Source organism: Falco cherrug, chromosome 7 (assembly GCF_023634085.1).
Source record: "Falco cherrug isolate bFalChe1 chromosome 7, bFalChe1.pri, whole genome shotgun sequence".
Classification (NCBI taxonomy): Eukaryota; Metazoa; Chordata; class Aves; order Falconiformes; family Falconidae; genus Falco; species Falco cherrug.
The window spans coordinates 9983999-10008827 of NC_073703.1; the positions used below are offsets into that span (position 1 = coordinate 9983999).

General features: G+C 48.2%; 1 protein-coding gene across 22 annotated transcripts in view; it reads right to left on the bottom strand.

The window, feature by feature from the left end:
• Positions 1-4858: 4858 nt before the first annotated feature.
• CHD2 (chromodomain helicase DNA binding protein 2) overlaps positions 4859-24829 on the bottom strand; it is a 94744-nt gene continuing 74773 nt past the window's right edge. For all 22 annotated transcript variants that reach the window (XM_055716424.1, XM_055716422.1, XM_055716421.1 and 19 more), the window contains 23 exons: positions 24000-24188; positions 23321-23483; positions 22784-22936; positions 22212-22283; positions 20890-21039; positions 20137-20285; positions 19530-19626; positions 18677-18769; positions 18022-18195; positions 16915-17090; positions 15383-15424; positions 14202-14341; positions 13296-13434; positions 13007-13157; positions 11543-11665; positions 11113-11241; positions 10237-10377; positions 8926-9060; positions 7378-7556; positions 6875-6974; positions 6130-6346; positions 5507-5756; positions 4859-5392 (listed from right to left, as the gene is read on the bottom strand). In XM_055716424.1, the coding sequence (XP_055572399.1) occupies positions 5059-5392; positions 5507-5756; positions 6130-6346; positions 6875-6974; positions 7378-7556; positions 8926-9060; positions 10237-10377; positions 11113-11241; positions 11543-11665; positions 13007-13157; positions 13296-13434; positions 14202-14341; positions 15383-15424; positions 16915-17090; positions 18022-18195; positions 18677-18769; positions 19530-19626; positions 20137-20285; positions 20890-21039; positions 22212-22283; positions 22784-22936; positions 23321-23483; positions 24000-24188 (3496 nt within the window). In that variant the 3' untranslated portion in view covers positions 4859-5058. The remainder of the gene's footprint in view (positions 5393-5506; positions 5757-6129; positions 6347-6874; positions 6975-7377; positions 7557-8925; positions 9061-10236; positions 10378-11112; positions 11242-11542; positions 11666-13006; positions 13158-13295; positions 13435-14201; positions 14342-15382; positions 15425-16914; positions 17091-18021; positions 18196-18676; positions 18770-19529; positions 19627-20136; positions 20286-20889; positions 21040-22211; positions 22284-22783; positions 22937-23320; positions 23484-23999; positions 24189-24829) is intronic.

Sequence of the window (24829 nt, forward strand, 5' to 3'; positions counted from 1 at the left end):
CCGGGGCAGCGGTGGCAGCAATGTCCCTGTGGCATCTGGGAGAGGTTCACACTGCTCTCCAGGCCATGGCCGGTGAGGGTGCAGCCCCAGCCTCTGCAGGCCCCTGGGTGCTCCAGGGTCCTGTCCCGCCCCGGCCCTCCCTGAAGCACGGTGGCTGAGGTGCCACAGCCGGGTGTCCCGGACAGGCCCTTAAGGCCCGTTTTGGCGGCACCTGCCCGTCCCCAGGCCCCAGCCCGTCGTCCCCGGCCCCTGGCCCCAGCCCATCATTCCCGGGCCCCAGCCCATCATCCCCGAGCCGGGGGGCCCCAGCCCGGCCCCGGGCCCCGGGCCGCAGCCTCGGCTGCTCCCAGCTTCATGTCCGACCGCTCGCTCGGGGTGCGTGGGACGCGGCGGCCACCCGCCCCTCACACCCGGCCGCCTGGGAACGGCACCACCACGGAGCAGAGCGCACCGAGAAACGGCGTTTTGCTGGGAACCGGCTGCCCTCTAGAGGGTCCGCTCCGGTGCGGCCTGAGGAAAAAGGGGTGGCGGGGCCGGGCTGGGACCCCCGCGCTGCACAGCGGCCCTGCCGGCCACCGGGGGCCAGCAGCAGCCACCGGGGGCCAGCAGCAGCCACCGGGGGCGGCCGCCGCGCTGCACGCACCGTGCCTTTACGGAGGAGACCCTCCCATGGGACCGACTGGACCACAAGCAGGAGATGTGGGAAGCTGCATCACGCCAAGGGGTCACGTCCCCGTCGGCTTCGACCTCGAGGCCCTCGGTAAGTGTTGGCAGCGCGGTGCTGTGGCTGGGGGCTGGCAGGGGGACGCCCACGGCCCTGGCATCGGGGTGCCCGTAGCCCTACCCGCCCCCTGCTCCAGTTCCTCGGGCCCCCGCGTCTCCAGCCTTCCCGCGGCACCCACCCCTGGGTAAGAGATGAGCCAGCACAGAGCTAAGCAGACACCTTCACCTGCCTCAGGCGGGGTGCTGTCCCCAGGGCAGGGACACCTGCACCAGCTCCCCATGGCCCCTGCGCCTCCCTCCTGCCGAGCCCCCTCCTCCCCCCGCAGCCCCCCCGCCAACAGCCAGTCACTCTTCCCATGAGGGGATCCATCTTTCAGGGGTATGTAACACAGCCGTGAAATTTCACTCTGGGCTGGAACTCGGCTCAGCAGCAGCAGAGAGGGCTGGGAAGGGCCGGACCCAGTGGTTACAGGTGCGAAAAGCACTTTTTACAATGAGCTTTTCTAACTTGGGAGGAACGGCTTCAATCCCTGCGCTGTCCTGCCGCGCGGGCCTCGGTGTGCGTGGGTGTAGGGTAAGCAGCCTGCAGGATGCCACCACATCCCACCTGGGGAGAGGCATGGCCTGCCCAGGAGGGGCTGGGGACAGAGCGGAGAACTCCACTGATGCAGCGGGAGCAGCACTTCTCCTAGAGAAAAGGGGAATTCTCCCCAGAAAGGGTCAAAAAGAAGTTTACGCACCTCCAGAGAGCCAGAAGAGATGGAGATTGGAAAAACACATCAACATCAGTAACCATCCCAGTGAAATCCTGGTGGAAATGCACCGCTTCTGATTGGGCAGAAATTCCCATCCGAAGGGGCTCCCAGGTCCCTGTCACTGCAGACTGTGAAACTACATAAACCAGCTGAGAAGAACAAGCTTATTCCTGCACGATAACCATAGCCACGGCAGCACGGCCGCAGCGGGCAGGGAAGGGCCCTGCAAGCCCCAGACAGCCCCGGGGTTCCATGCTCACCCTGCGCTTCCACCAGACCTGCTGCTGCACCGAGGGGCTGCGGGACCTCCCCAGACACACCACGCTGGCACGGTTCTGAAAATCTCAGTAACACTTTTTAATATACAAGAATCAAAAGTACAGCAGTTTTACAATGTAGGAAAATTTAATACATACTATATAAACAACGTATTTACATCAGAAATCACTAGGACAGTGGCATTTTTTTTTTTTCACAAATATAAATTAATATTAATTACTGTTTTTAGTCAACAGGTTTAAAAGTCCAATTTTTTTACAGTAAGAGTCCTTCTCTCCCCAGAGGGGAGGCAGAGGTCCGGAGGAAATGGGTGAAAGCAGAGTAGTATTTTTGTGTGGATCATTTAACTGTTCACGTGAGGACTTCAGAGTGCTGTCAAGTATCCATTTTGGTTGGGCACCACATCACCTGTCCCAGCAGCAGGTTCAGTTCGCTGGATTCCTATCCTATGAAATCACAACTTTACACCATTTCCAAAGGGGTTAGGCTGAAAACCTTTTTTTTTTTTTTTTTTTTTTTTTTTTTTAAATAAAAGCCCAGCAAGTTGCTACTTTTTCCTGCAAAGAGGCTAGATGGAATCTCGCAGCTGTCTTGGAAGGAAAAGCTGTACCAAATGTTGACACAAATACTGCAGTGAAATTTATGGCTGTGGACCTGTCCCCTCTGATCCCACTCACACCCAAGTGACCGTGTCTTGTTATGGTGCTTACGTTGAGGGGACATAAAATGTATGTGTGTGTGCGCACAGGGAGGACTTTCTCTCAAATCTAATTCTCCAGCTTCATTAAAAGCAAACTCAGAGAAGACCACCCACCACCAGGGAACAAAACCACATGACTTCAGTGTCAGGCTAACGTGACAGCAGGGACAGCTCTTCAGTGGATGTGGGTAGAGCTTTTGCTGTTTGCACAAGAAGGAAACCCCAACCAACCTCATACCTGGAGCCCAGGATGAGCAGAAATTCCCACATCTGGACGTAGAAAATGCCTCTTGCTGGGGTTCAAAGTTTTCCTGCACCAACCGTAACACTGGTCTGGCCAGTATTGCCTTTTGCTACAGGTGTATGGCACAAACCTTCCATCACGATAGCACCGCTTGGTGAACAAAAAGAGCAATTCTCTTTGCCCATCGATGTTTCTTCCATTTTCACATTAAAAGCTAATACCGCTGAAAAGAAAGGACCTCTTTGTTGAATACCACAGCCAGCGCGCCTGCAATCACAGCTTAGTGAGAAACACTGCAGAAACATGCTGTCTCAACAGCTCCCATCGCCCCGGCAGCTCCAAGGGGGACTGTGGAAGACTTCCCTTCACCTCCTCTCGCACAGGTAAACAGAAGCGTAACACTTTCTCAGGGCAGTACAGTGCCCCTAATGAAGCAAAACTGACCTGCATTTGGTGGAAAACTTGCGAAATAAAAACAAAAAGGGGAGCAAAACACTTCCCGTGTGTCCCGTTACAGCAGTAGGCTCAGGAAGGAGTGACAGCAGCAGATTCAGGGGATGCACTATATGGAGGGGGGCACATGGGGGTATTAGTGTTGCTTTGTGTGCACCTGCCAAGGCACTGGCTGGAGTCAGGAAGCCGGCCCTGAACACCCATCTCCCCTCAGTCTTTCAGGGCAAGGACATCACAGCTTGTTAGGGTCAGATACTGGCATCTTAATAGGAGGCCCAGCTTCTATTCCCAACCAAAAAGAGGAGTCTGGAACAGCCTGGTCTTTAATACTGAGCTCTGGGAGATGACGCATCCCCAGACACCAGGCCCCCGGCAGCCCGGCTGCTGGGGGAGTTTTGTGGTCTCCAGGGATGCGACTCTATGGACAAAGACCTAGGACATGAAAAACCACCACCCAAGCTACTTCTGGCCAGCAATTTGTGTGCAACCCCTCTCACCACACCGCTCACCAGGCTGGACACTGTTCTGCATCACACGCTGTGGCTCAAATACTCGGAGAAGGGTTTGCTCTGAAGTTCACTGAGCTGGGCTGCAGACTCCTCTTTCCCCTTTGCCATGCTGGGCTCTTAAGACATTTGTTCCCAGGATTTTTAGGGACCCAATCCTGAAATCCTCATTCCCTCCCTGCTCACTTAGGTGCTAAGGCCCCAGGCGTTATTTCCAATTTAGACAGACAGAAGGTCTTTCGGCGTAGGTACCTTTAGCAATTCAGTTACTGCTGAAATGGTGGCAGGAAGGTGACCACTCACTGAACAGTCACCAGTCCAATGGATTACTATTTAACTCTGCTCTAACATTCCTTATCCTTTGCCTGCAGTAAAGGTTTGTGATCACTGTTTCATGAAGCACAGAAAAAAAATAACTTGCCCAAAGACTAGAGCACTTCAGTGGCGCAGGGAGGTTAGGAGCTTCAGGATCCCCAAGATGTCCACAGGCATCTTCTGACCTTGCAGCTCCCAACCAGCAACTGTTAGTTTCTGGACCATCCAAGCTGCCCATGTCAGAAGAGTAGAGGAGTTTTGTTACGAATTCCTGAGCCCTGTCCACCAGGAAATACTGTTCTCACCCCAGTTTCTTTCCTACTGGTTAGAAGTGAACTAAGTCTTTGCTAAGGAAGTAGGGGTTTTTTTTCCCACATATTCCAAAGCCCACGGAGTCAAGATTTGCCAGTTTTAGCCCTGGAGATGGAAGAGCCCCCACACCTCTTCTTGCTGCAGGGGACACAAAAGCAATCAAAGCAGAACCAGTTTCTTGAAATGGATGAAGACATGGAAATGGTAATACGGCCAGTAAAGCAATGGATTGTCACCAGCATAGCTCCAACTCCTTTGGAGGGACTCCGCAGGGACATCGAGAGGCCCTCTTTCAACCACACTTGGCTGTTGAAGGACTCCCCTGTCCCTGCTTGAATACATCCTCCCATCATCTACACCGGTTACACACAAGCCCATCCCAACCAGTTTATCCCCAATCCCAAAGCAGCATCTGTCACATAACATCAAGTCAGAGCAGGCACACAGCCTTCTACACAATCCTAAGCAGCATCGATCCAGCTTCTCAGTTTGGGGAAACACTGGCTGGGAAAAATTCCCTTGGGTCCACTGGACTGGCGAAACGCAAACAAAACAAGAATGAGGCAGCAAGGTTGGTTCCAATGTTCAATGGTAGAAGAGGGAAAAGGAAACGGGAATCCAAATTAGAACAAAGAACTAGTGAAAAATCTTCCTCCATTTATAATCCCCCAAAATCCTCCTTGACCCAGCAAGATGATAGCAGCTTGTTCAAAGTTTCTGTTGCATCAAACCAAGTATTTCAGACGTGCGCTTCCCCCCCTCTCAGTCACCTTATGTCTTCCGAATGTTCCAGTTATAATCTGGATTGTTTTTCTGTTCTAATGACCTATCCAAAGGTGACCTGTGATCGAGAGGTGACTTGGAATCGTGAGGGGATTTCTGAGAGGGGGGTGAGCGAGGGTCCGATACTGCAGGGTGAGGTGGAGGGAGAGGCTGTTTGTAATCTCCCGATTTGTCTGTGTGGAAGGACCGGTAGTGGTCCGAAGGTCCCTGGCCATGGTATCCCATGGGTGGCCTGTGATCTGACATCCGTCGGAAATCCTGCTGGTGGTAGTTCTGAGGCCTGAACTCATCGGATCGTCGACGCTTAGAATCGTGATGGTGTCTGCAGAGAGAAAACAAGTGGATGGAGATCAGTTCCCCGAGGAAAGCCTGGCCGCCGTGGCCAGATGCATCACTACAGACTCCTCCCAGCCTTTCTGAGATGAAAGGGACTTACCTGTCGTAATAATCTCGATGGCCTCTGTGGTCTCGGTCACTGTTGTACTGTTCGTATGGCCTCTTGCGGGAGAGGTTATTTGGTCTGTAGTTCCCAGAGCTCCGGTGGGGTTCTCCACGAGATCGCCGATCCCCATAGTGGTGGTCCTTGTACCAGTGCTGCTCATACTGGTGATGCCGCTCCCCACCCCACATCTGGTTGCTGTTGCCACCGTAGCTGAACTTTCGATCCCTCTGCCATTCTCCTCGGTCTGCAGTGAGGAAAGCACCAGTAAGTGTCTTTCATACTTCAGTTTAAGCCCATTACTTTGCTGAATTCTCAAAGAAATTGTAACTATTGCTGTGCCCCTTTAACCTTCCCCTCCTTAAACTACATGGGCCCAATGTTATTCTTTGAATTTGTTTATCATTATTCTAGAAAATCTTACTCTGTCCTGTTCTTATACTCTTTACATCACTGTATCATTGTGTCTTCTAGTCCAGCAATAATTACAGTGGTAACGTATGTTCCATCCCTCCACCTTTAAACCTGACCAGCCGCAAGTGCCAGAAGGATCAAACAGTCCAACTTCAAGCAGCCATTAGGTCAGAAGAGATGGTTTCTCCTGGCTTGCCCGTGCTCACCTGTATTGCTGAAATGTCTCTTGTTTGGATGGCCATAGTTGTCACGTGGGTGCCCGTGCATCTGCTGCTGGGCATGGGAAGGGGGCAGGTGGATCTTCTGGGAATGAGGATTGTGAGGCACGTGAGACTGGGACATCACAGAATCGCGGCTGGAGCCTGAAGGCTCTGGGCGGAATGGCTTCTTCATGCTGGACATGTCCTCCTTCTTCTTCTGTTCCTGCAAGGTAGAAGAGAGGGTTACAGCTCAACTGCTACTCCACCAGAAGATTCAGACTGTGTGAGCAATGGCCTTGTCTGTCAGGCTCTGGATTCTTCCGTAGACTCTGCACACTGTGGGCCACCCACCCCTGAGGACTTGGTGAACCAACTGTGCCCAAGCATGGTGTGAGTGGCAGCGGCACAGATGCGGTGGAGGACAGGCACAGTTCTGCCCCATGCAGCTCCGCTTCCACGCCCTGTCTCTACAGGGCAGCACTCCTAGGCTCGTCTCTCTAAAGGTCAACTCAACACAACGTGCCACACCAAGTAACGCTTTTTCCTGGTCAGAACAGCCAGGACAAAATGACCAGTGTTGTTAGGTGAAGGGAGAAATGGCACCTGAAAGGGGAGGCAAATGCAACCAGACTGTTAAGAAAATCACAACAACAATAAAGCAAGCCCATGATAAAGAGGAAGAAAGTATTGACACTTCCAAGTGCAACAACTTTTAAGACAGCAACTGGAGGGAAGGTACTTCAGATCTCACCTCCTCTTCCTGCGATCTTTTCTTATGAGCCATCTTGTAGAGTTTGTGCAGTTTTCTGGCATCAAATTCTGTGAATTTTGACACAAATATCCATAGGTTCCTAGAAAGACACGAACATTTTCTGTTAATCGCTACATCAGCAGTTTAACTGCCAACTGCTTTCAGACCAACACCAAATCAGTTCCACCCTCTCTGGAAAACAGTCTCAACCCAGCTCAGGATGGGATGATCAGAAGAGCTGGAGCCAGGTTCTTAGAAATAAAATAAAGAGGTTTGCACTCATTTGTCTAAACTAGCTCTGAAACCAATTTAAATGAAACCAGCACAAACTGCAGACTAAGCCCTCACCTAAGACTGGTCATGGACTGAGCGGGCTAGAGAACGCAAGATTTCACACATCAAATGAGAGGCAAATAGCACACTCATTCACATAAACCCAGCAGCCTCTGACTACCATTTTTAAATATCACAGACCAGCCAAAGACGACAAAATAATCCCCCACCTTCTCCATAGCTTGATATGATCCTGGTCAGTGTAGGCTTTAAGGCACTCAGAGATGCGGTCTCCAATTTTTAGGAGGCAGTTGCGTGTGTGCTCCAGCTGTTCTTGAACTGTCAGTCCCTTATCAGGCTTATCGAGTTGCTTCAGTGCTTTTTTGACTGGTCTCATCCTTTCCTTGCACTTGAAAAAGCAATAGAGAGCAGAAAGTGATCCATTTGGCACAAGGGTCTACACTGTTCCCTTGTTAATCAGACAGAGCTGAAAGAAGTTCATTAGCATGAGATACTAACTTTATCTGACCATTAGGCAAGGAGAAATCAGCTATGAAAATAGCAATTTGTTGGACATGCTGCAGAAAATGATCAGGAAAAGCCGAGAGACTCTCCACTTCCACTGCGCCTGCCTTTCAGAGGGGAACAATTTGCTTTGCAAACCATAACCACACAGTGTCTTGCACTGATCCCACGGCAGGCAGGGAAGCGTAACAGAGCATCGACATGCTGAACCAACAGCCCCAGCTGAGGAGCGCTCACTCAATAGCCTCCCTGTCCACCCCCATCTGTGGCTGCTTTAATCTATCGCTTTTACCAAAACTGGAAGACATGAGATGAAAGCACCATCTTTATCAGCTGTGCGCATCAACGCTGCGCACAGACAGCGGATCAGACAGGTTTCTACTGCCTGACTGGATCTTTCATGCATCACAGAGGGAAAGTTAAAGAAAAAAACCAGACAAAAACAACACAGGACCTGCAGCAAATGTACAGGGAAATGCTGAAATACCACTTTTTGAGAACAGTTCCGTAAACGCAAATCTGTGTAAGTCAGGCCAAGGAGAGTCTGCCATGACCACTTCTACTGAAAGGCTACTTTTACAACAAGCCTTGCAGGTGTGTTTGCTGCAAGAGCATTTACACAACCAGGGACGTGCTTACAGCTCAGACAACTCTGTACCTCCTACAGCCGTACAAGGCCGCCCTCAAAATTCTCCTGTATTTCCCCACCTGGAAGAGCTGCAATGGCTCCCTGGCTTCTACAGGAGAGACACGCTGCCACATAAGGCTGCAGGGTCTTCTGTAACCCAGGGCTTCCAAACGAGTGGTGGAAACTTATCAGGTGAAGAAGAGAGCCCTTCTGCATGTTCTGTTGACATGCTGCCACCTTCTGCCCTGGCTGGCATCCCTGGCAGAGGGAGGGGATGAACACGTGCGCTCATGCACAGCAGAATTGTGAAGGGAGTTAATCTGAATCCTTTAATAGTGCAATCGCCTGGTGAGAACTGGGAGCTGGAAGAGGTTTGAAGTTTCTTCCAGTTGAAGTGCCACTTGCAGCAGTCAGCTGGTTGGCGCAGAGGAGGCTGGTGGACCACTCTCGCACAGGGCTGTTCTGCCGCGCTCACAGATCGGGCAGAGGAAATCACTGTGGGGCACTAGGAGGGGGTTCACACCCTGACACCTAAACCACGTCCTTGGACAACATGTAATCAAACCCCAGCTGCCTTGCTGAGCTCCCTACCACTACTCTCCCATCTCCCGAGGAAAACACTTACTATGCTGAATGTTTCTTGGTCCAGATCATCATCCTCATCTTCTCCAATGGGGATCGGTTCACTCCCAGCGGTAATGTGGACAGGACCTTGCGATCTCTTCCCTTTACTTCCAGATTTAGCGTCACCACCTTTAAGCTTTACAAGGACAAATTACACACATCACGTGATGAGCCAGACTGCAGGATCCCAAGCGACCCAACTAACAACCTCTGCACTATTGTTACTGGCAGCTGTTAAATCCTGGGCACTGCTCCTACAGCCTTCCTCCCAAGATCTCAAACTGTTCAGCTGCAGTGCCTCTATTTAGCTTTACGTCATCCCAGAGGGAGTAGAGAAGTCAGAGCTAACATTTTGGACATGAATATGAAACTCATACTCATGGAGAGAAAACCAACACTGAAGACTTGGAAAAGAGGTTAAGCTAAAGAATATATATATCCCTTGCAAAGGACAGAGCTCAGACTAGCCTCATGTCTATGAGGATCTGCAACTTCATGTGATGTCAGTAGTCCTCAGACCCTCCGGAAAGCAATCTCAAATCATGGCCTGCTAGTGTAAATTTTGATTTATATGACTTATCTGAAGTCAAAGTCCTTTAGAGTCAACATCATACCAAAAATCACTGGAAAGCAAACTGTCCCCTACATATGCAACAAAACTTCTTGGTTTGCACTTATGACCTCAGTGCCAAAACACACTGGGAATGCAGCACATACCCGTTGCTTGGACAGGTACTTCAGGGCATTATTATAGAAGCCTTTATTTGAACCCAGCCCCAGGGCAGCTGTACCACAATTCAAGGGACATTTTAGTCCACAACATACCATTGATGTTGAAACACTCATTTTGGGGAGTCCTGAACAGCAACAAGGAGAACTTACAGTCTTGATGGTGTGGACACTTGGATTATTTAGGGTGAGTTTAAATTAAAGGGGAATAGAGACAAGGAGCTGCCAATCCTGTGATAAATGGCAGCTGAACACAACTTTGATCCGAGTGCTCCAGGCTCTTCCCTTTTCCTTCCTCAGCATCAGCTATTTGGCCATATCACTGGCACAGGGACAGCAGTACTTTAAAGATAGTCTGACAAAATCTCTTCCTTTTTGCTCACATTCCACCAAGCTTTACGATATATTGCCTTTTCTACTTTTCATTGCAATTCTTCACAGTTAAGAATTCAGGAGGGCTGAAAAAGGGCTAATACCTCCCCCCACAGTGTTTCACTGATGTCTCTTCACACAGGGCATTTAATGAATCATAGCTTGCCCTTCTGTTCTATCTCTTTAAACTGCTCCTGAGAGTACCACATACCTTTTCTTTCTTGTCTTTTGTCTTCTTTTTTTCTTTATCGCTTTCCTTTTCCTTCTTAGTGGTAGTCTGTTTTTCCTTGTTCTCTTTGTTCTCTTTCTTCTTCTGTTTCTTTTTCACTGGGCTCTTTTCCAAGCCATCCTCCTAGAAAATCAGTCGCGGCACAAAGTTGGAGTCCCTCACCTCACATATACTTTCTTCCATAAAGCTTACATCCTTGAAACACAGGCAATTTTTGAGATCCATCCAAAATTGCCCTCACACCTCTTTAACCAGACAGCAAGCCCTGCTTAACCAGCTGCGATCCACCCAAGCCCTCACAAAAGGGCATTAAAAAAAATAGACGGAGCCCCAGTCTCTAACTAGCTGGCAAACTGTAGATAAGCACTGCTTTCCCATGCCAGCTGCGCTGGAGAACGCTTAGCCCCTAAGGTAGATACTGATCAGCACACAAACAAAAAGCCTTAGACTACAAGCCAAACCACTCAAAGACAGAAGGTTTTCCAAGCAACAGCATGACCTTGGTAAACTCCAGCTTCACCACTGGCTGACGTACTGAAGAGGGAAACAATTCTTCTTTCTCCCCTTTATAAGGGCAACAGACTTTGTCCTGAAAAGACCTTTCCTCCAAGTCAGTATGTGGATGTGTGTGGCCATTCTAGGATCCCCCAAAACACTTCAGGCACTAACCTAAAAGAGTGGGTGGGAAAGGTCCTTCTTTCACCCTGACAGCTGTAGATATGGTTTTGCAAGTTTGCCAGTCTCCTGGGAAACACAGCTCGTAGTGTCCCCCAACTCCACAGAGCGTTTGCTAGGCATGCTTCTCACAACACAGCTCAAGAAAACCTGGAAAAGCCATTATCCACCAAGTTGACTCACCTTGACCTCACCCTCTTCTGACTGGTTGTCTGAGTGCCGAGGAGAGGAGAGTTCATTCCCATGCTCATCTTTGACTTTGGGAGCCTTGTTCTCTTTCTTTACTCGTGGTTTCCTCTTCTTTAGCTTGCCCTGGTGGCGAAAACACAGAACAAGTCAGGGCAAGAAAACAGCTACAGCTACTACCCCGGGGACATACCCTATGTCCTGAACATCTTGGCAGGGTGGCAGGAAGCCTGATGAACCCGAGCCCTTTGGTAAGCGTCGTAATTACCTGCCCCTTACTGAAATGATAATTAGTATCGCAACACAATCAGACAAGTCCATACTCTTTCACATAGATGATGTTCGGTGACCTGAGAACACAGGCTGTCTCGCACTATCAGCCAACCACTCATCCTGAAACCCCCAGAATCAAGCAGCCACATCTCACCTCTTCCCCATCTTTCATGTTTTCTTTCTTGTCCAGATCTTTCTTCAGCAGTTTCAGTAGATAATCAACTCGGGTCTGGAGCTGTTTTCCCTGAGGTTTCTTATCTGTCTCAACAGGCAGGATCTTTGATAAAGAAGTAAAAAAAAAAAAAAAAAAAAAAATCCACATGCACCTATCAAACCTTGACAAGAGAGATATACACTAGCAGCAGTCCTTCCAGGCCCAGCAAAGGGCTGGAGATGCTGCACCTTCTGGCAGAACAAGAAGATTCAAGCATTTCTTCCAGCTCCCACACAGATTCTCCCTGTTTAGCCAAGAGCAAAGCTCCCAGCAAGCAAGCATCCCTCCCCTTGGCCTTTTGCATAAGTGAAAAGACCCCATGGCGGCTCTATATTTGCTACAATCTTTCTTGTAAGTGTGTGAAAACAAAAAGAAAAGAAAAATGCCAAAACTCTGCAAACTGTATTTGGGACCTTGAGTTGCAAAACTGAGTCTCCTCTCCGTGACACATCAGATTTGTTCGTGACAGCCTTGCCACAGCAGGCTGGTCCCCTCCGGTAACCTGAGACATTGCTACAGCAATGATGCAGATGCAGAATTTTTAGCGGAAAACAAGGCTGCAAGATGTCACTTTGTGGAGGAAGTATCTCAGCTTGCCCACGAGGTTACCTTCATACTTCACTGGAAATTGGCTGGCATGTCTCAAGCAATTGTTCGCATTGTAAAAGGCCTCTCTGCACTTCACGTGGGAGGGCTCCCAGCCACAGCCTGATCTTTGCTAAAAACACTAGCAGGGATGTCATGAGAACGTAGCACATGGGCAGCAAAGCTGGCGTAGAGATTCTTGATGTTCCTCAGCACTGTGCGGCAGTTTGCTCTCCTTCCATTGTGCTGACACAACGGATGGAGGCTTATTTTTAACCTGGATCATTTCAACATGGACCCCATAAACAGTTCTTACGGGAATGACTGAGAACAGAGGAACTAGATGGAGCCTTTCCAGCTGGCTTTGCTGCCGTGGCCAGTCATGTAACTATACCCTCAAAGCTAACACACACCAGTCTTGACATAAGCAGTGTCAAATCTGTGAAAAATTATTTCCACACAGAAATTCAGACGCAGCTTCTTGTGAGATGCTCAAGGAAATATTAAGTCACAATTATGCAATGCACCCTCTATACTGTGCATGTAACCACACATGTCAGCATTACAGTTTTCCTCCTGCATCATTTCAGTGTGGTTCATATGGTACTGTTCAGAGAAAATTTACTGCCAATCAAATAACACAACTCTGCTTTCCATTAAGCCTGCAACATTCCATAGAGGTCACTGTTTTCCTCATTATTATTTATTATTATTTTTGGAGTGGTTACAAACATAAACATCTGTTTCTGGAGTGAATCAAATGCTCTCTATGGACACTGCAATGGACCCAAAATGTAAGGCACAAGCAAAGTGACCCACCTTATCAGATAACTTCAGTTCCGGATCTGTTTTAATTAGCTCCCAGTTTCCATAGCCATGCTCGTAAATTCCCACTAACAAGCGTGAATCCTCCTCCACTCCCCAGTCTACATCAAAATGGGCAGCTTTGACACGGCAGGTCAGGCGGTACCTGAAGGCATTTCAAACAGAAGCTACTTTTAATGCTGTGGAGGATAAAGCAAAGCCACATATCTAGGCTATGCTCTCTCCACTACAAAATCCAAATTCCCTGAACCTCTTCCTACATTGCCTGCTTAGCCAGACTCACTTCTTCCTTTCCTCTGGGTCTGTGGGAATGGATTTATGCAGCATTTCAAACTCCTCTTCATGCTGGATGATGGATTTCACATTGACTTGGACACCAGAAATCTTGATAGTAGGACCTCTTCTTTTACCAGGTCCTTTCCCTGCTCAACAATAAAACACAGCAACTCAGAGAACTCCGACAGAAAGAAGCGCCTCTAAAAATGTCTAGGCACACAGAGATCAAGGCCTTGCCTGCAATCTCCTGTTCAAACATAAGGCTGTCTGCTAAGGCAGGCCTAAAATGTAAGTTTTCTTTCACTAACTTACTTAGCTCTGTAATCTAAACACCTCCCAGTACAATTTTCTTAAAAATACATCTAAGCATGCTGGAGCTGTTGCTTCAGTAGTTTTGTTTAGTTGCAACAGGCAGGGACCCAGCAGGAGATCCAGCCCAGACCGTGTCTCTCCAGACCCACAGCACAGAACAGCCATACAGAGAGCAGGGACAATGCCAGCTCTGGGAAGGGCTAACAGTGGATGCAGCTTTACCATAGAGTACACGGCACCGCTCCGACTCCCTGGTCTCAGCAGCAGTTAAAACATGATCTGCTTTGCCTTGTGGCACAGCATTACATGATCTGCTTTGCCTTGTGGCACAGCATTAAATAAGCTGATTACTTCAGCCTCTCCCCACAAAAACTCGTGTTCAGCAGAAGCCAAAAGACCCAAATGGCACCTTCCAGTCTGAGAAAACTCAAGGGTTTCTCACTGACAGCTGCCCGGCAGAAGGCAGTTTAAGTTTGTCCTTGTTCTTCGCTTTTAAATCGCAGTGTGGCATGCCTCCCCATCCAGCAAGGGAACGGTTTTCTCACCAGCTCCATAGAACACCCCCAAAAACATAACAGCAGCACACAACCTTCTTGCTTACCTTCACTGGGGTTTTCTTTCAGCTGCTCCTCATATTCTTGCATTGCTGACACACAGCTATTGTGGATGAGTTCTCCTAACCGTTTCAGATCAGCCACAGACTTATCCACCAGCTCAGCATCCCGGGCAATACACTCCAGCCTACGAAAGGGGAAAAAAGTTTTGTATTTGATACAGCTTATTTCCTCCCAGTCACTTCCTCAGCAATTGTTTCATAGCTTTTAGTAGTCAATGCTATATATCTATGAATGTATGAAACCTGCATGAGTCGAGTTCATGCAAGAAACAACACCGTTTTAGTCTTTTTTTTTTAGGTCTAACAGCTGCAGTACAGTGCAGATGTAGTATAACATCCAATCCTTTGGGTCTTTCAGTATTAAACCCAAGGTGAGAACTATCTTGGGCACAACAGGTGCCCTCTGTGACTGTCCAGTGTTCTTTCACATTCTCACAGCTCCACATTAACTCCATTTGATGGTCAAAAGCTGCCATCTGGTGTCCCTTTTGCCTGGCTGAAGTTAGTAACATCAAGGTCCACACACAAACCTTGTGCTTCACAACAGAAGAGTATAACCAGCTGAAAAAACAGTCATTTCTCATACAACATATATGGATCCCTGCCTCAGCTCTGAGACCTCAACAAGGGCTACAGCTTTCCAGACCCAACAGACATGCCCGTCTCCCTCCCTCCTTCACACCAGGTCACAGCACTCATGCAGCGCTCTGCAGACCCCCGCTCGAGGATGACGTGCGCCTCTCTTCCCTTCAAGAGGGATATGGCAGTGAGAGAAAGACGCTCTGAATTCATTCTTGAAACTAACACACACAGAGAAGCTTGGCAAGCGTTTTGGGTAGCATTTGCTGTTCAAACAGCTGATACCTCTCCTTTCTAGGCAGACTGGAAATGCCCCAAGGGCCAGACTCTGCCAGCAGGATGATGCTGTGTACAGCCCAGCACCACTACTGCTCTAGCTGTTTTTTGGCCAACATTCATCAGCACCATCAACCGAGACATGAGGGGCTGCATAGCAGTGCTAGCGTTACCGATCACACGACAGCAAGGCTTTGTGCTGTCCATGGAGGTTGTATCAAACACCCAGAGCAATGTGTGTATGGCTGTGCTCACGAATACAACATCCCCCCGGTGACTCCCCTCTGGTGCAAGCCCAGGCTGGGACTCACCGTTCAAGAGGCAGTCCAAACTTCTTGTAAGCCTTGATAAACCTAAGCAAAAAAAAAAAAAAAAAAAAAAAAAAAAAAAAGAGAGAGAAAACAAAAACTAAACCAACTGCCATAAAAAGTAGGTCTCCAATATCACAAATATGCTTGAACATATTAATTACAGCCTGCCATGTTATCAACCTTGCATTCCATACTGATTAGGCTAAGCATCACTCAGCACTGGGAAGCCTAATCCATTAGCCCCCAAAAAGAGTTTTGTGACCTTGGCTGGAGAAGAACACAACATTATTGTGAATGTTTGACAGATGACGGGGAAAAGAAAAAAAAAAATAGAAAGAGTTATAACTGTAGTGTAAAAAAAATTTTTAAAAGTATTGGCTCACACCATGTTGGTAATTAACTTCATTTTTCCAAGGAGAAGAGAGGCATTAAATCAATGCCATCAGTATTTTTAACGCTCAGGCTACAAGTGTAACAACCCATTACAGAAGAGCCAAATGTGGTGCAATCCATCACAGAGGTTTGCAGACAAAAATTGCTATATATTTTTACGTCTTGTTTTTATTGTGAAAATCACTGCCATAGCTAACAACTTCAGGGCAAGAGTCAGGCACCGTTGCTGCAACTGAACAGTGCCTTGTGCTGGGAGCAGACCCAACAGCTTCAACTACACATTTTTAAAATTAGTTAATTTTTTCCCCTTCTTTTTTTTCATCTTGTGCTCTTTCAGGTTCTACATCACAATAACTAAATGGCTGATATATTTCACATCGCAACACCTCCTTCCTTCTCTATGGTTTCAGGCTGGATATGGGGCAGCTTCCACAATCCAAAAAGTCTGACCAACCTCCTGTTAAAAAACACATTAACTCAGAGATGGAGAGAGTCAAGTCACAACTCTCTCTTTTCCATCTTTGGTTGGGTATCTGGGCAGAGCCATAAGCAAAGACATTTGGGAAAGCTCAAGAGTCAGAAGATACGAGAAGAAAGTAACGCTCTGGAATTCAGCCTGCAGCTCACTTCAGGGACTGACAGCGCAGAAGAGGACACACAACCACTGGGATAAACAGGACCAGTGGCTTCTCATGGAGTCATTTTGCCAGAGCTTGTCTTTCACTTAAAGCTTAAATCAGCAGGACTACTGCCAGAAAAACGTCAGGAAGGCCAGAGTCCTGCACTTCCAGCTGTGTCCCATAGCACCTAAGACCTCACGTGTAACACTGAATTAGCTCAATCCACTCAGCCCAGGAAGGGCACTTACAAAAAGGACTAATTTCAGGAAGTTAGCAGGTTCACTAAAGTAGCCTACTAAAGACAATCCAGTCCATTTTGCACAGACCTGAATGTTAAGGTCATCAGCTGGGAGCAAACTGAATTACACAAAGGTGCAGAAGCTGGCCCAATGAACCAGCTCTACACCTCAACTACTGACGTGCTTACAGGAGAACAATTCCTGGACTAATCAGGGGTTTTCTCCACCTGCATGGGATTTCTGTATTTGTTTTCTGAACTGTCTCACGCTCAGCACTGACCTCCTGATCTCAGCATCAGTAAATCCTTCCACAGTATCTTTTCTAACACTCCGAGGACGCCCCCTGCGCTTTGGTCTCTTCTCATCATCAGTATCGTCCGTCTCACTTTCTGATGCAGATGACCTCTGAAGCCTTCTCTTAGTTTCTGCATCTGATTCACTGTCATTCGTCTGAGCCTGTATGTACCAGAAAAACAGCAGTACAGTTAAAGCTGCTAATCTGCCAACCTTTTCTGTCCCTCCCATGAGCTGCCACTGTTTAATGTTCCAACTGTAAAACACCTCAGCATCTCTTCCTGAAGATGCAGGAGCCCACGTAACCAACCCAGAGAGGCTGTCTTGTAGTTTCCAGCTAGCTAAGGGTGTTAAGGTGGCCATCCTTCCCTTTACAGCCTTCTACCCAGAAGTTTCACGACTGCATTTTGATTTATTAAGGTATAAGATACACTAAAACATATTGATTACCATGGTTTTGTGCCACAGCCCCTTAGACTCTTTTGAAAATCAGGACATCTCAGAAATGAATCTGGAGTCATCTGATACGAATTACCCTTCTCGCTACCTTTAACTTAAATGTTTTCCCCCAGCTCATCCCAGAGCACAGTTCATAACCCCTTAAAGTCCCATATCCCAGAAGAGTTTCCTTGCACAGTCTGCTTTCTGTTGGATTGGGGTAGATCCAATCACCTAAAAGAAGAATTTGGAAAGACACCATCTCTTCTGCCTGCAAAAGCCACATTTAGGCAAAAGCATTCCAGGCAGCTAGAGCACCCAAGGAAAAGAAACAGCCAGAAAACGGCATACAGTGGAGTAAAATCTGCACTATACAGTTGGAAAACTTGCCCTGTGCTCACTACAGGTTCTCTGCATTTTTTCTGCTAAGACAAGATGATTCATACCAAACCCAACGCGGGCCCTCACACTGCATTACCAGCTAGGGAGCCCGATGCGTTATGCCAACAGGAGGTCAGTGTGCTACCTCTGTGCTTTACTCCTAACCAACTTCGGAGGACGGAAAGCAGCACTCAGGTGGCAGGAAGGCTTCCCCTGAGTGTTGCCTTTGCCAGCTCTTGCCTTCTGCCTCTCAGGTCCTCAAGATGGGCTGTACCTTTTTAGTCGAGCTCCGGATTCGAGGCAGCATGTAGATTTCCTCCAATTCTTTCTGCCTTTCTTCCTCCTCCACCTTTTTCCTCTGCTCCTCTGGAATGATATCATCCCAGTCCTTTTGCGACCGCTCGTCCAACTCTGTCTCTTCCTCCTCCATGGTTGCAAAGTTGGCCACCTTTTATAAGCAAAGGAACACTTTTTAGAAATTCCCTCCCCTGGCAGGCATACCTCAGAGCTGTCTGCTACGCTTCAACTCCGTCCACATAGGAATTCTGCCAACATTTCTATAACTACTTAATAATTGATCCCTATGTCACTACATTCCTGGTTTCTTGCCACATCTTTGGGCTAAGAGCCTTTGAGGAAGTACGTGCAGTTTAATAAGTACTGCTGAGCCTCTGTAAGTTATTTGGTTTGTTTCCAAATTTGGTAAATTCCGCATTTTATTCACAGCCTTCAAAACCACCTTAAGTGAAATGAAATTAATACTTACATATTTTGCCAGCTACCAAACCCAGACAATCCCTCAGCATACAGCTTTGTACAAGTCACCTCTTACCGAGCCTGATCTGCCCTGTCTGTTACTAACTTCACCGCCACGGCAAGATGTGCAGAGCCACATTCCTGCACCCATCCACACAGCTGCGGGTCCGTACCTTAAACTGAGAAAGAAGCTCGTCAGTAGCACTGGTGGACACCTCATTCTCTCGTGTTTCAGCCAGACGTAAAATCTCATCAATGTCCATCTCCTACCAGTCAGAAAGAGTGATGAAGTGGAGGGTGCCGAGCACAGCAGGAAATAGGAGACTTTGAGGACAGATTTGTTGAGTGCAATAGCTAAACACACACTGTGCTGATGCGAGCTAAATGAAAGTGCAAATATCTGCAAGGTGTCATCACCGGGAGCAAGGATGAGCTATCTCAAGTGCCACAAACGAGTATAAGTAAGGGTGATGGGACAGGAGATAAGGAACATCAAGGCTGAGCAGCAGGGAAAATTTCCAGACAGTGAGATATGTTAACTGTGGGCTGTTTCCCTTGGGGGAAACTCTGCTACTCAGGCCATTAAGAGAATTGGTCAAAGCACTCAATACTAAACTGTCAAGTAATGCTGCACTGAGGCAGGGGAGAGCAAGCTATTTAACTTCACTGTGCCGACTCCTGCGCCTCTGTGAACAAGCAAAAAAGGATCCTGAAGAAGTGCTCCGAGGAGGCAGGGAGAGAAGTTTTCAACAGGCTGTGCTATAACTAGCTAATGAATCCTTAGGAGCCAAGAGATTCTCTCAGCAGCCATTACTATTTAAGCTCTGACAACAAGGCTCTCCTCCACCCCCTGATCCCCCAAGGCCAAGAGCTCTCTTTCTTCAGCTTCTCCAGACTCGGATGTGCCCTGTTCACCAACCTGCTCTCATGCACAGGGCAAGCACAAAGAGGAAGCAGACACACACGATCCCCCATGCAGACCTGCAAAGGACTACAAGCAGCTGTGCAATTTCAGTTTCAAACTACCTGAGGCTCTGACTCTTCCCCTTCAAGCTCCTTGAAGAGATCTTCAGCTCCAAACTTCAGAATAGCTGTCAGCTCCTCTTTGTTGAAAGGATTGGAGCTGCAAGAACAAGTGAGAAAGAAAATGTGGCTTGAGCTGTTAAGTCAGCACTGCTACAGCACAAGACCGTACCAAAGTTTTCCCTAATTAAAGCAAGGAGCAAGTTTTCTATGCAGCACTCTGGAAAGCTTTTCTGTTCATCTTTCCTGCTCTAGCACAGGCAGCTACTGTAAAGGGAACCACCTCCATCTACTGGAGGGAGAGTCTGAGGTCACCGTCAATGGCAGCTGTTCCACAGCCACCACCAGGTTCCCTCAGACCAGGATGACCTCTGGCAGGAAGACAGAAGGAAAAACAAGTAATGTATTAAAACTAGGTTTTTATTTCTGATCACCTTTATCCTATGTGTCCAGATTAATGCTTGCATAAGCCAAATCCATGACAATGGCCATTATTTATTAGCCTTATGCCCTGTACCCGATCAAATAAATATTGGGAAATACCAGCAGGTGAAGCTGGTTATGCCACATGCTGTACCAGACATCCCTGCCTCCTGTCACAATCACTTACTTTGATCGTCCAGAGTTGTTGTCCAGAACGGTCCGGCCAGTGGTGTCCATACGCTGGATCACCAAGTGATCCAGCACCATTTTCTTCTTGGCCCTCTCAATGATTTCCTCCTCTACTGTACCCTTTGTGACCAGGCGGTAAATATTAACCTGAAGGGCAAAAAAAGACCAGAGCTATTTCTGGACCTAAACACGCTCTGTCGACACGGCAATGCATCCCTCAGCTGTTTCCTCAGCAGACTGGTCTGCTGACATCTCTTCATGTTCTATATGTGGTGTTTTAGAAGAAAAACAAGCACATTCTTTTTAAATCTCAGGGGAACCAGTTAAAAATCACAGATCCTGTAGCGTGTCTACGGACAGAGTAAAAATCTGCTGAAACAATCAGTCTAAAACCAAACTATCATAAAACTTTTCACTTCTCTAATAAGACCCTAGTAAAAACGGATGTTTACTTTCTAAGCTTTTGAGGGCCAGAAAGAATAGAGTGCACTAGGCTGAGAAGTTTGGTTCGGTTCTTGGTTTTGAACCTTCCCAGAACCCAAAGCCAACAGAAAGACCTGGCATCTGGTAAATTTGGGTTGACTTTTTGTCTCATGGCTTTTAAACGAGCTTCCCTTGGGTTGGCAGCTCGCTCTGGAGTCAGGACTGGGGGCAAAAAGACCATGTTTTCAGAAGCTCTGGTGAGGTGGGAGGCCCATTTAGATGCACACACTGAGGCCACCAGGAAAACAACTCAGGTAACTCTTCTGACCTGCTTCTTTTGTCCAATCCGGTGAGCCCGAGCCTGAGCCTGAAGATCATTTTGGGGGTTCCAGTCCGAGTCAAAGATAACAACAGTATCAGCAGAGGCCAGATTAATTCCCAGCCCTCCAGCTCGCGTTGACAACAAGAAACAGAAGTCCTGGAGGGGGGAAAAACAAGGCATCTGTGAGTTAGCCAGCCACTGTGGCTGTAAAATAGCAATGGTGACTTCAAAGCTATGCAAGGCAATGGAGGGAGGGCTCTGTCACTTCTTAAGAAAACAGAAAAAGGATTTCCTTCCCACACACCCTGCTCATGCAGGCTGAGCACCACTGGCACAAGGCGAGGCAGTGCTGGAAGTGGTGAAAGGTGTGCTATTCCAGGAAGGGCCTGGCATCCATCATTATGGATGCAAACAGCTCAGAGCAAGGGCACCCTGGAGTCCCTTTTGAAGGTCAGACCATGCTGCCCACCAGACTCCTACAAAGGCAGCAGGCAAACACATGCTTTTTGTTGCCCGAGGCCTGCTGGGACCGAGATCAGCCACTAAACAGACTGTTTGGGTAGGGCACGGGGTGCCAGGTTAGAGCTCAGATGCCCGAGCCCCCATGAATGCCCCCAGGAGAGAGGAGAGGGGAAAGGGCAGCTTCTTTGGGCATTCTTGCTCCTTTCCCACCCACACAGCTGTCTCCTCCTCACTTTTATTTGCTCATTTTCCCACAACCATGAAGCATCTAACTATATCTATCTCCTGTGTCAGCCCAGAATCCCCCTCCAGTCTGGGCTTGTGGAATGAGGAAAGGTATTTCTCACGGCTGGGCTGACTGTGGCACAAAACAAGTGTCTCGCACCAGTCACCGTGAGTCAGCAAGCCCAGACGAGAGGTCTGAGGTGCCCTCTCCTATTACACTGGAGACTTTCACATCCAACACCAGACTCCACTGCCTGCCAACACTTAAAATCTCCTTTTTGCCTCTGCCATTTCATATCCAAAACCAGCTTCAGACTGGTGGAATCATTTAGCAACCACCTCATTCTCCAGGCCATGGGGAGAGAATTGTTAAATTCTGGCTCTTCCCAGCCTCTTCAGGACTTTCTGGAGACGTGACCTGCAGCCCTGTTCTTTGGATGTAGGAGATTTAAAATAAGCAATATGGCTAGCTGCAAAAACTGCTATATCTGTGTCTTTAAAAGTATCTGGGGTCCTGTAAAAAGAAATGAACTGAACTAATCCCCTCTTGGCAGTCACAACCTGCGACTGAGTCATAAACACCCGCCGCTCGGGCAGCCCACCCAGACCCTCCTGAGGCAGGACAGCCCCAGCCGTGGTACCTCAGAGCCGTCAGCGTTGAAGTGGTCCAGAGCCTGCTTTCGGATCTCCCCTTTGATCGAGCCGTCCAAGCGCTGGAAAAATCAACGATGATAAAAGAAAGAAGGTAAAGGAGCCTTGAGAAACCGCTGCGCTCAAGTTCTGGGAGCCCTACAGCCCCCTTCCCTGCCTGCAGCATTTAATCATTAAAAATAGCCACCAATTAAAAATAACTGCACTGCCTTAGCCCACCGTGTGGCAAGGGTAGGAGCAGGGTATGCTCAGGCAACAGTCACACAGAGTGACGCTGCAGCTCCCGTTACAGGCTCCCAGCCAGGGTCTCTGCGCTGGCTATCCTATCCTCGGGGTTTATCACAGGACACAGCCCAAAGCAGGGGCCTGTCAGAGGCAGCATTTTGCAGAGAAACTGAAATTTCACTGAAACAAAAGGACTTCCCAGTTCCCTCCAGTATATTTCAGTCAGTGCGACTTGTAATCCCAGCAAGCAATCTCTGGGAAGCTGTGACTCCCGCCGCCCTTGGCATTTTCTCAAGTTTTCAAGTGAACCCCGCTTTTCCACGCTGATGTTTCTCACCTGAAAAGGGTAGTGTTTGATAGTCAGGTACTCTGCCAAGATGTCCAGCATCCTCACCATCTGGGAGAAGATCAGCACTCTGTTGCCTCTCTCCCGCAGCCTGGTCAGCAGCTTGTCCAAAAGAATTAGCTTTCCACTGCTCCTGATCAGAGACTGAACAAGTAACCGTCATTTCAGCTGATGCTTTTCAATCTCACCCTTATGTCCGTTACACAGACACATGCAGAGATCTGGTTCTTTTGGGGTCATGCTTCTCCCATACATCTCTGATTAGATCATCTGGATTTACACAGCAGAGGCCACGCACAAAATGAATCATGCAAGACAGATCTTACATTGCATACAACTCCCACTCTAGGTGGCCACAAAACATTGCCTACAGTGGAAGCAAAGGGCTCTAGACTCAAGTGGCTTAGCTGTGAGAACTATTTCTAATGGAAATGCCACAGAAGCTAAAGCTTCACCAGACCTCATTCTTGGTGGGAGGCCAGAAGACAGAGGAAAGTTAAGGAAAAAAGGTGGTAACCAAAGACCCACCTGCAGGGTCTCAAGGCCATTCTCTCTCTCGTTTTCCTCAGGAGGTTTAATAAGGTAGCAATGGTTGCAGCACTTTTTCAATTCCATCACAATGTTCAGGAAACCAGATGTGCTCCCTCTCGTTCCCTTTGAAAGAGCTTTGTAGTTTCGTGTCAAAATCCACCTGCAGGCAGGAAAATGAAAAGACCACGTCATTTCACAGTGCAGAGTGGGCATGCTGGATTCTTGGAGGGACAAAACCTTCGGGGACACCTTGTTCAAGCATCAGTCTACTTCCCTCCCTCCATCTCTCTTTACTTCTACAGGAAACTGCTGTTACCTCACTAAAAACCCTGATCTTACTTTCCAATTGACATTATTACAGCTTAATATTAAACAGCACCACAACTTTGTGGGGAGCTTTACTCCCCCAGGAAAGACATAGCCTCTGTCCTGAAAAGCCAGCCAGCTGAATTGTATCACTCTACAAAAGCACCCCCAGTGGTCTGCAGATGCTCTTTTAGAAGAAAAGTTACCAACTATCCTACCTCAGATACCTACTGGGAAGCTCCTGGTACTACAGGTGATGGCTGCCACACTGCATTCTGAAGGACACAGTATACTGGAACACATTCCCAAGGCACACAGAAAGATGTGCCCACTTCTACTGGCGCTCCCAGGAACATAATAAATCACTCACTTGTAATACTGCTTCTGCAAAGCAGACATTTCCACCCGGAGGATCTGCTCCACTTTGGCTGGCAAAGATTTCTCCACATCCTTCTTCACTCTGCGTAGGAGAAATGGTTCCAGGACCTTGTGAAGGCTCTGGTAGCCATTCTCTCTACCTTTCCCGTGGTCCTCTTCAAAATCCTCCCAGAACTCAAACCTAGCAACAGAAACAAGGAGCAGAGAAGGGTCTGAATACCTTGTCTTATTGCACCAAACAGCAGCTATTGGATATGCTCCTACTGCACAAGACAGGAGATCACCAGTTTAATGGAAACACGGCGGAGGACAAAAGGTTCACTCTGCTCTGGCTAACTAAACAGACTGGTGGCAAAGCCAGAAGCTCTCTGTCCTTAGGTGCCTTCCTAACATCTTGTCCTTGAGCTCCACGCTGACTCCCAGGGCCCAAAATCCCAAGCTTTCCAGTATTCTGCTCCGCTGCCTCCTGCTGATGTTCACCTGGCAGCATTTTCTGAACTTTCCCCAGTGCCCTTCACTCAGCAGGGTTTTGGCAACAGTACTACGCTTTACACTGCTCTGAAGGCTCTTCTGGATGGCTGCTTCCTCCAATGTGGATATCTGCTCTTCTCCTCCGCTAGGGAGACCTCATCCCTATCCTTCACACTTTCTGTGATCCAAAGAATTTGGGGGACAGCTCTTTTTGGAGTCAAGTATAATTTTAGCAAGCTTTGGGGCATGCTTGTCTAAGCCTTAGCAGTGCACATAGCCCATTTTGTTTTAAAGAAAACATTTGTTACAATGCAGACACACGATCAGCTAGACAGCCCCATCCTCAAGCAA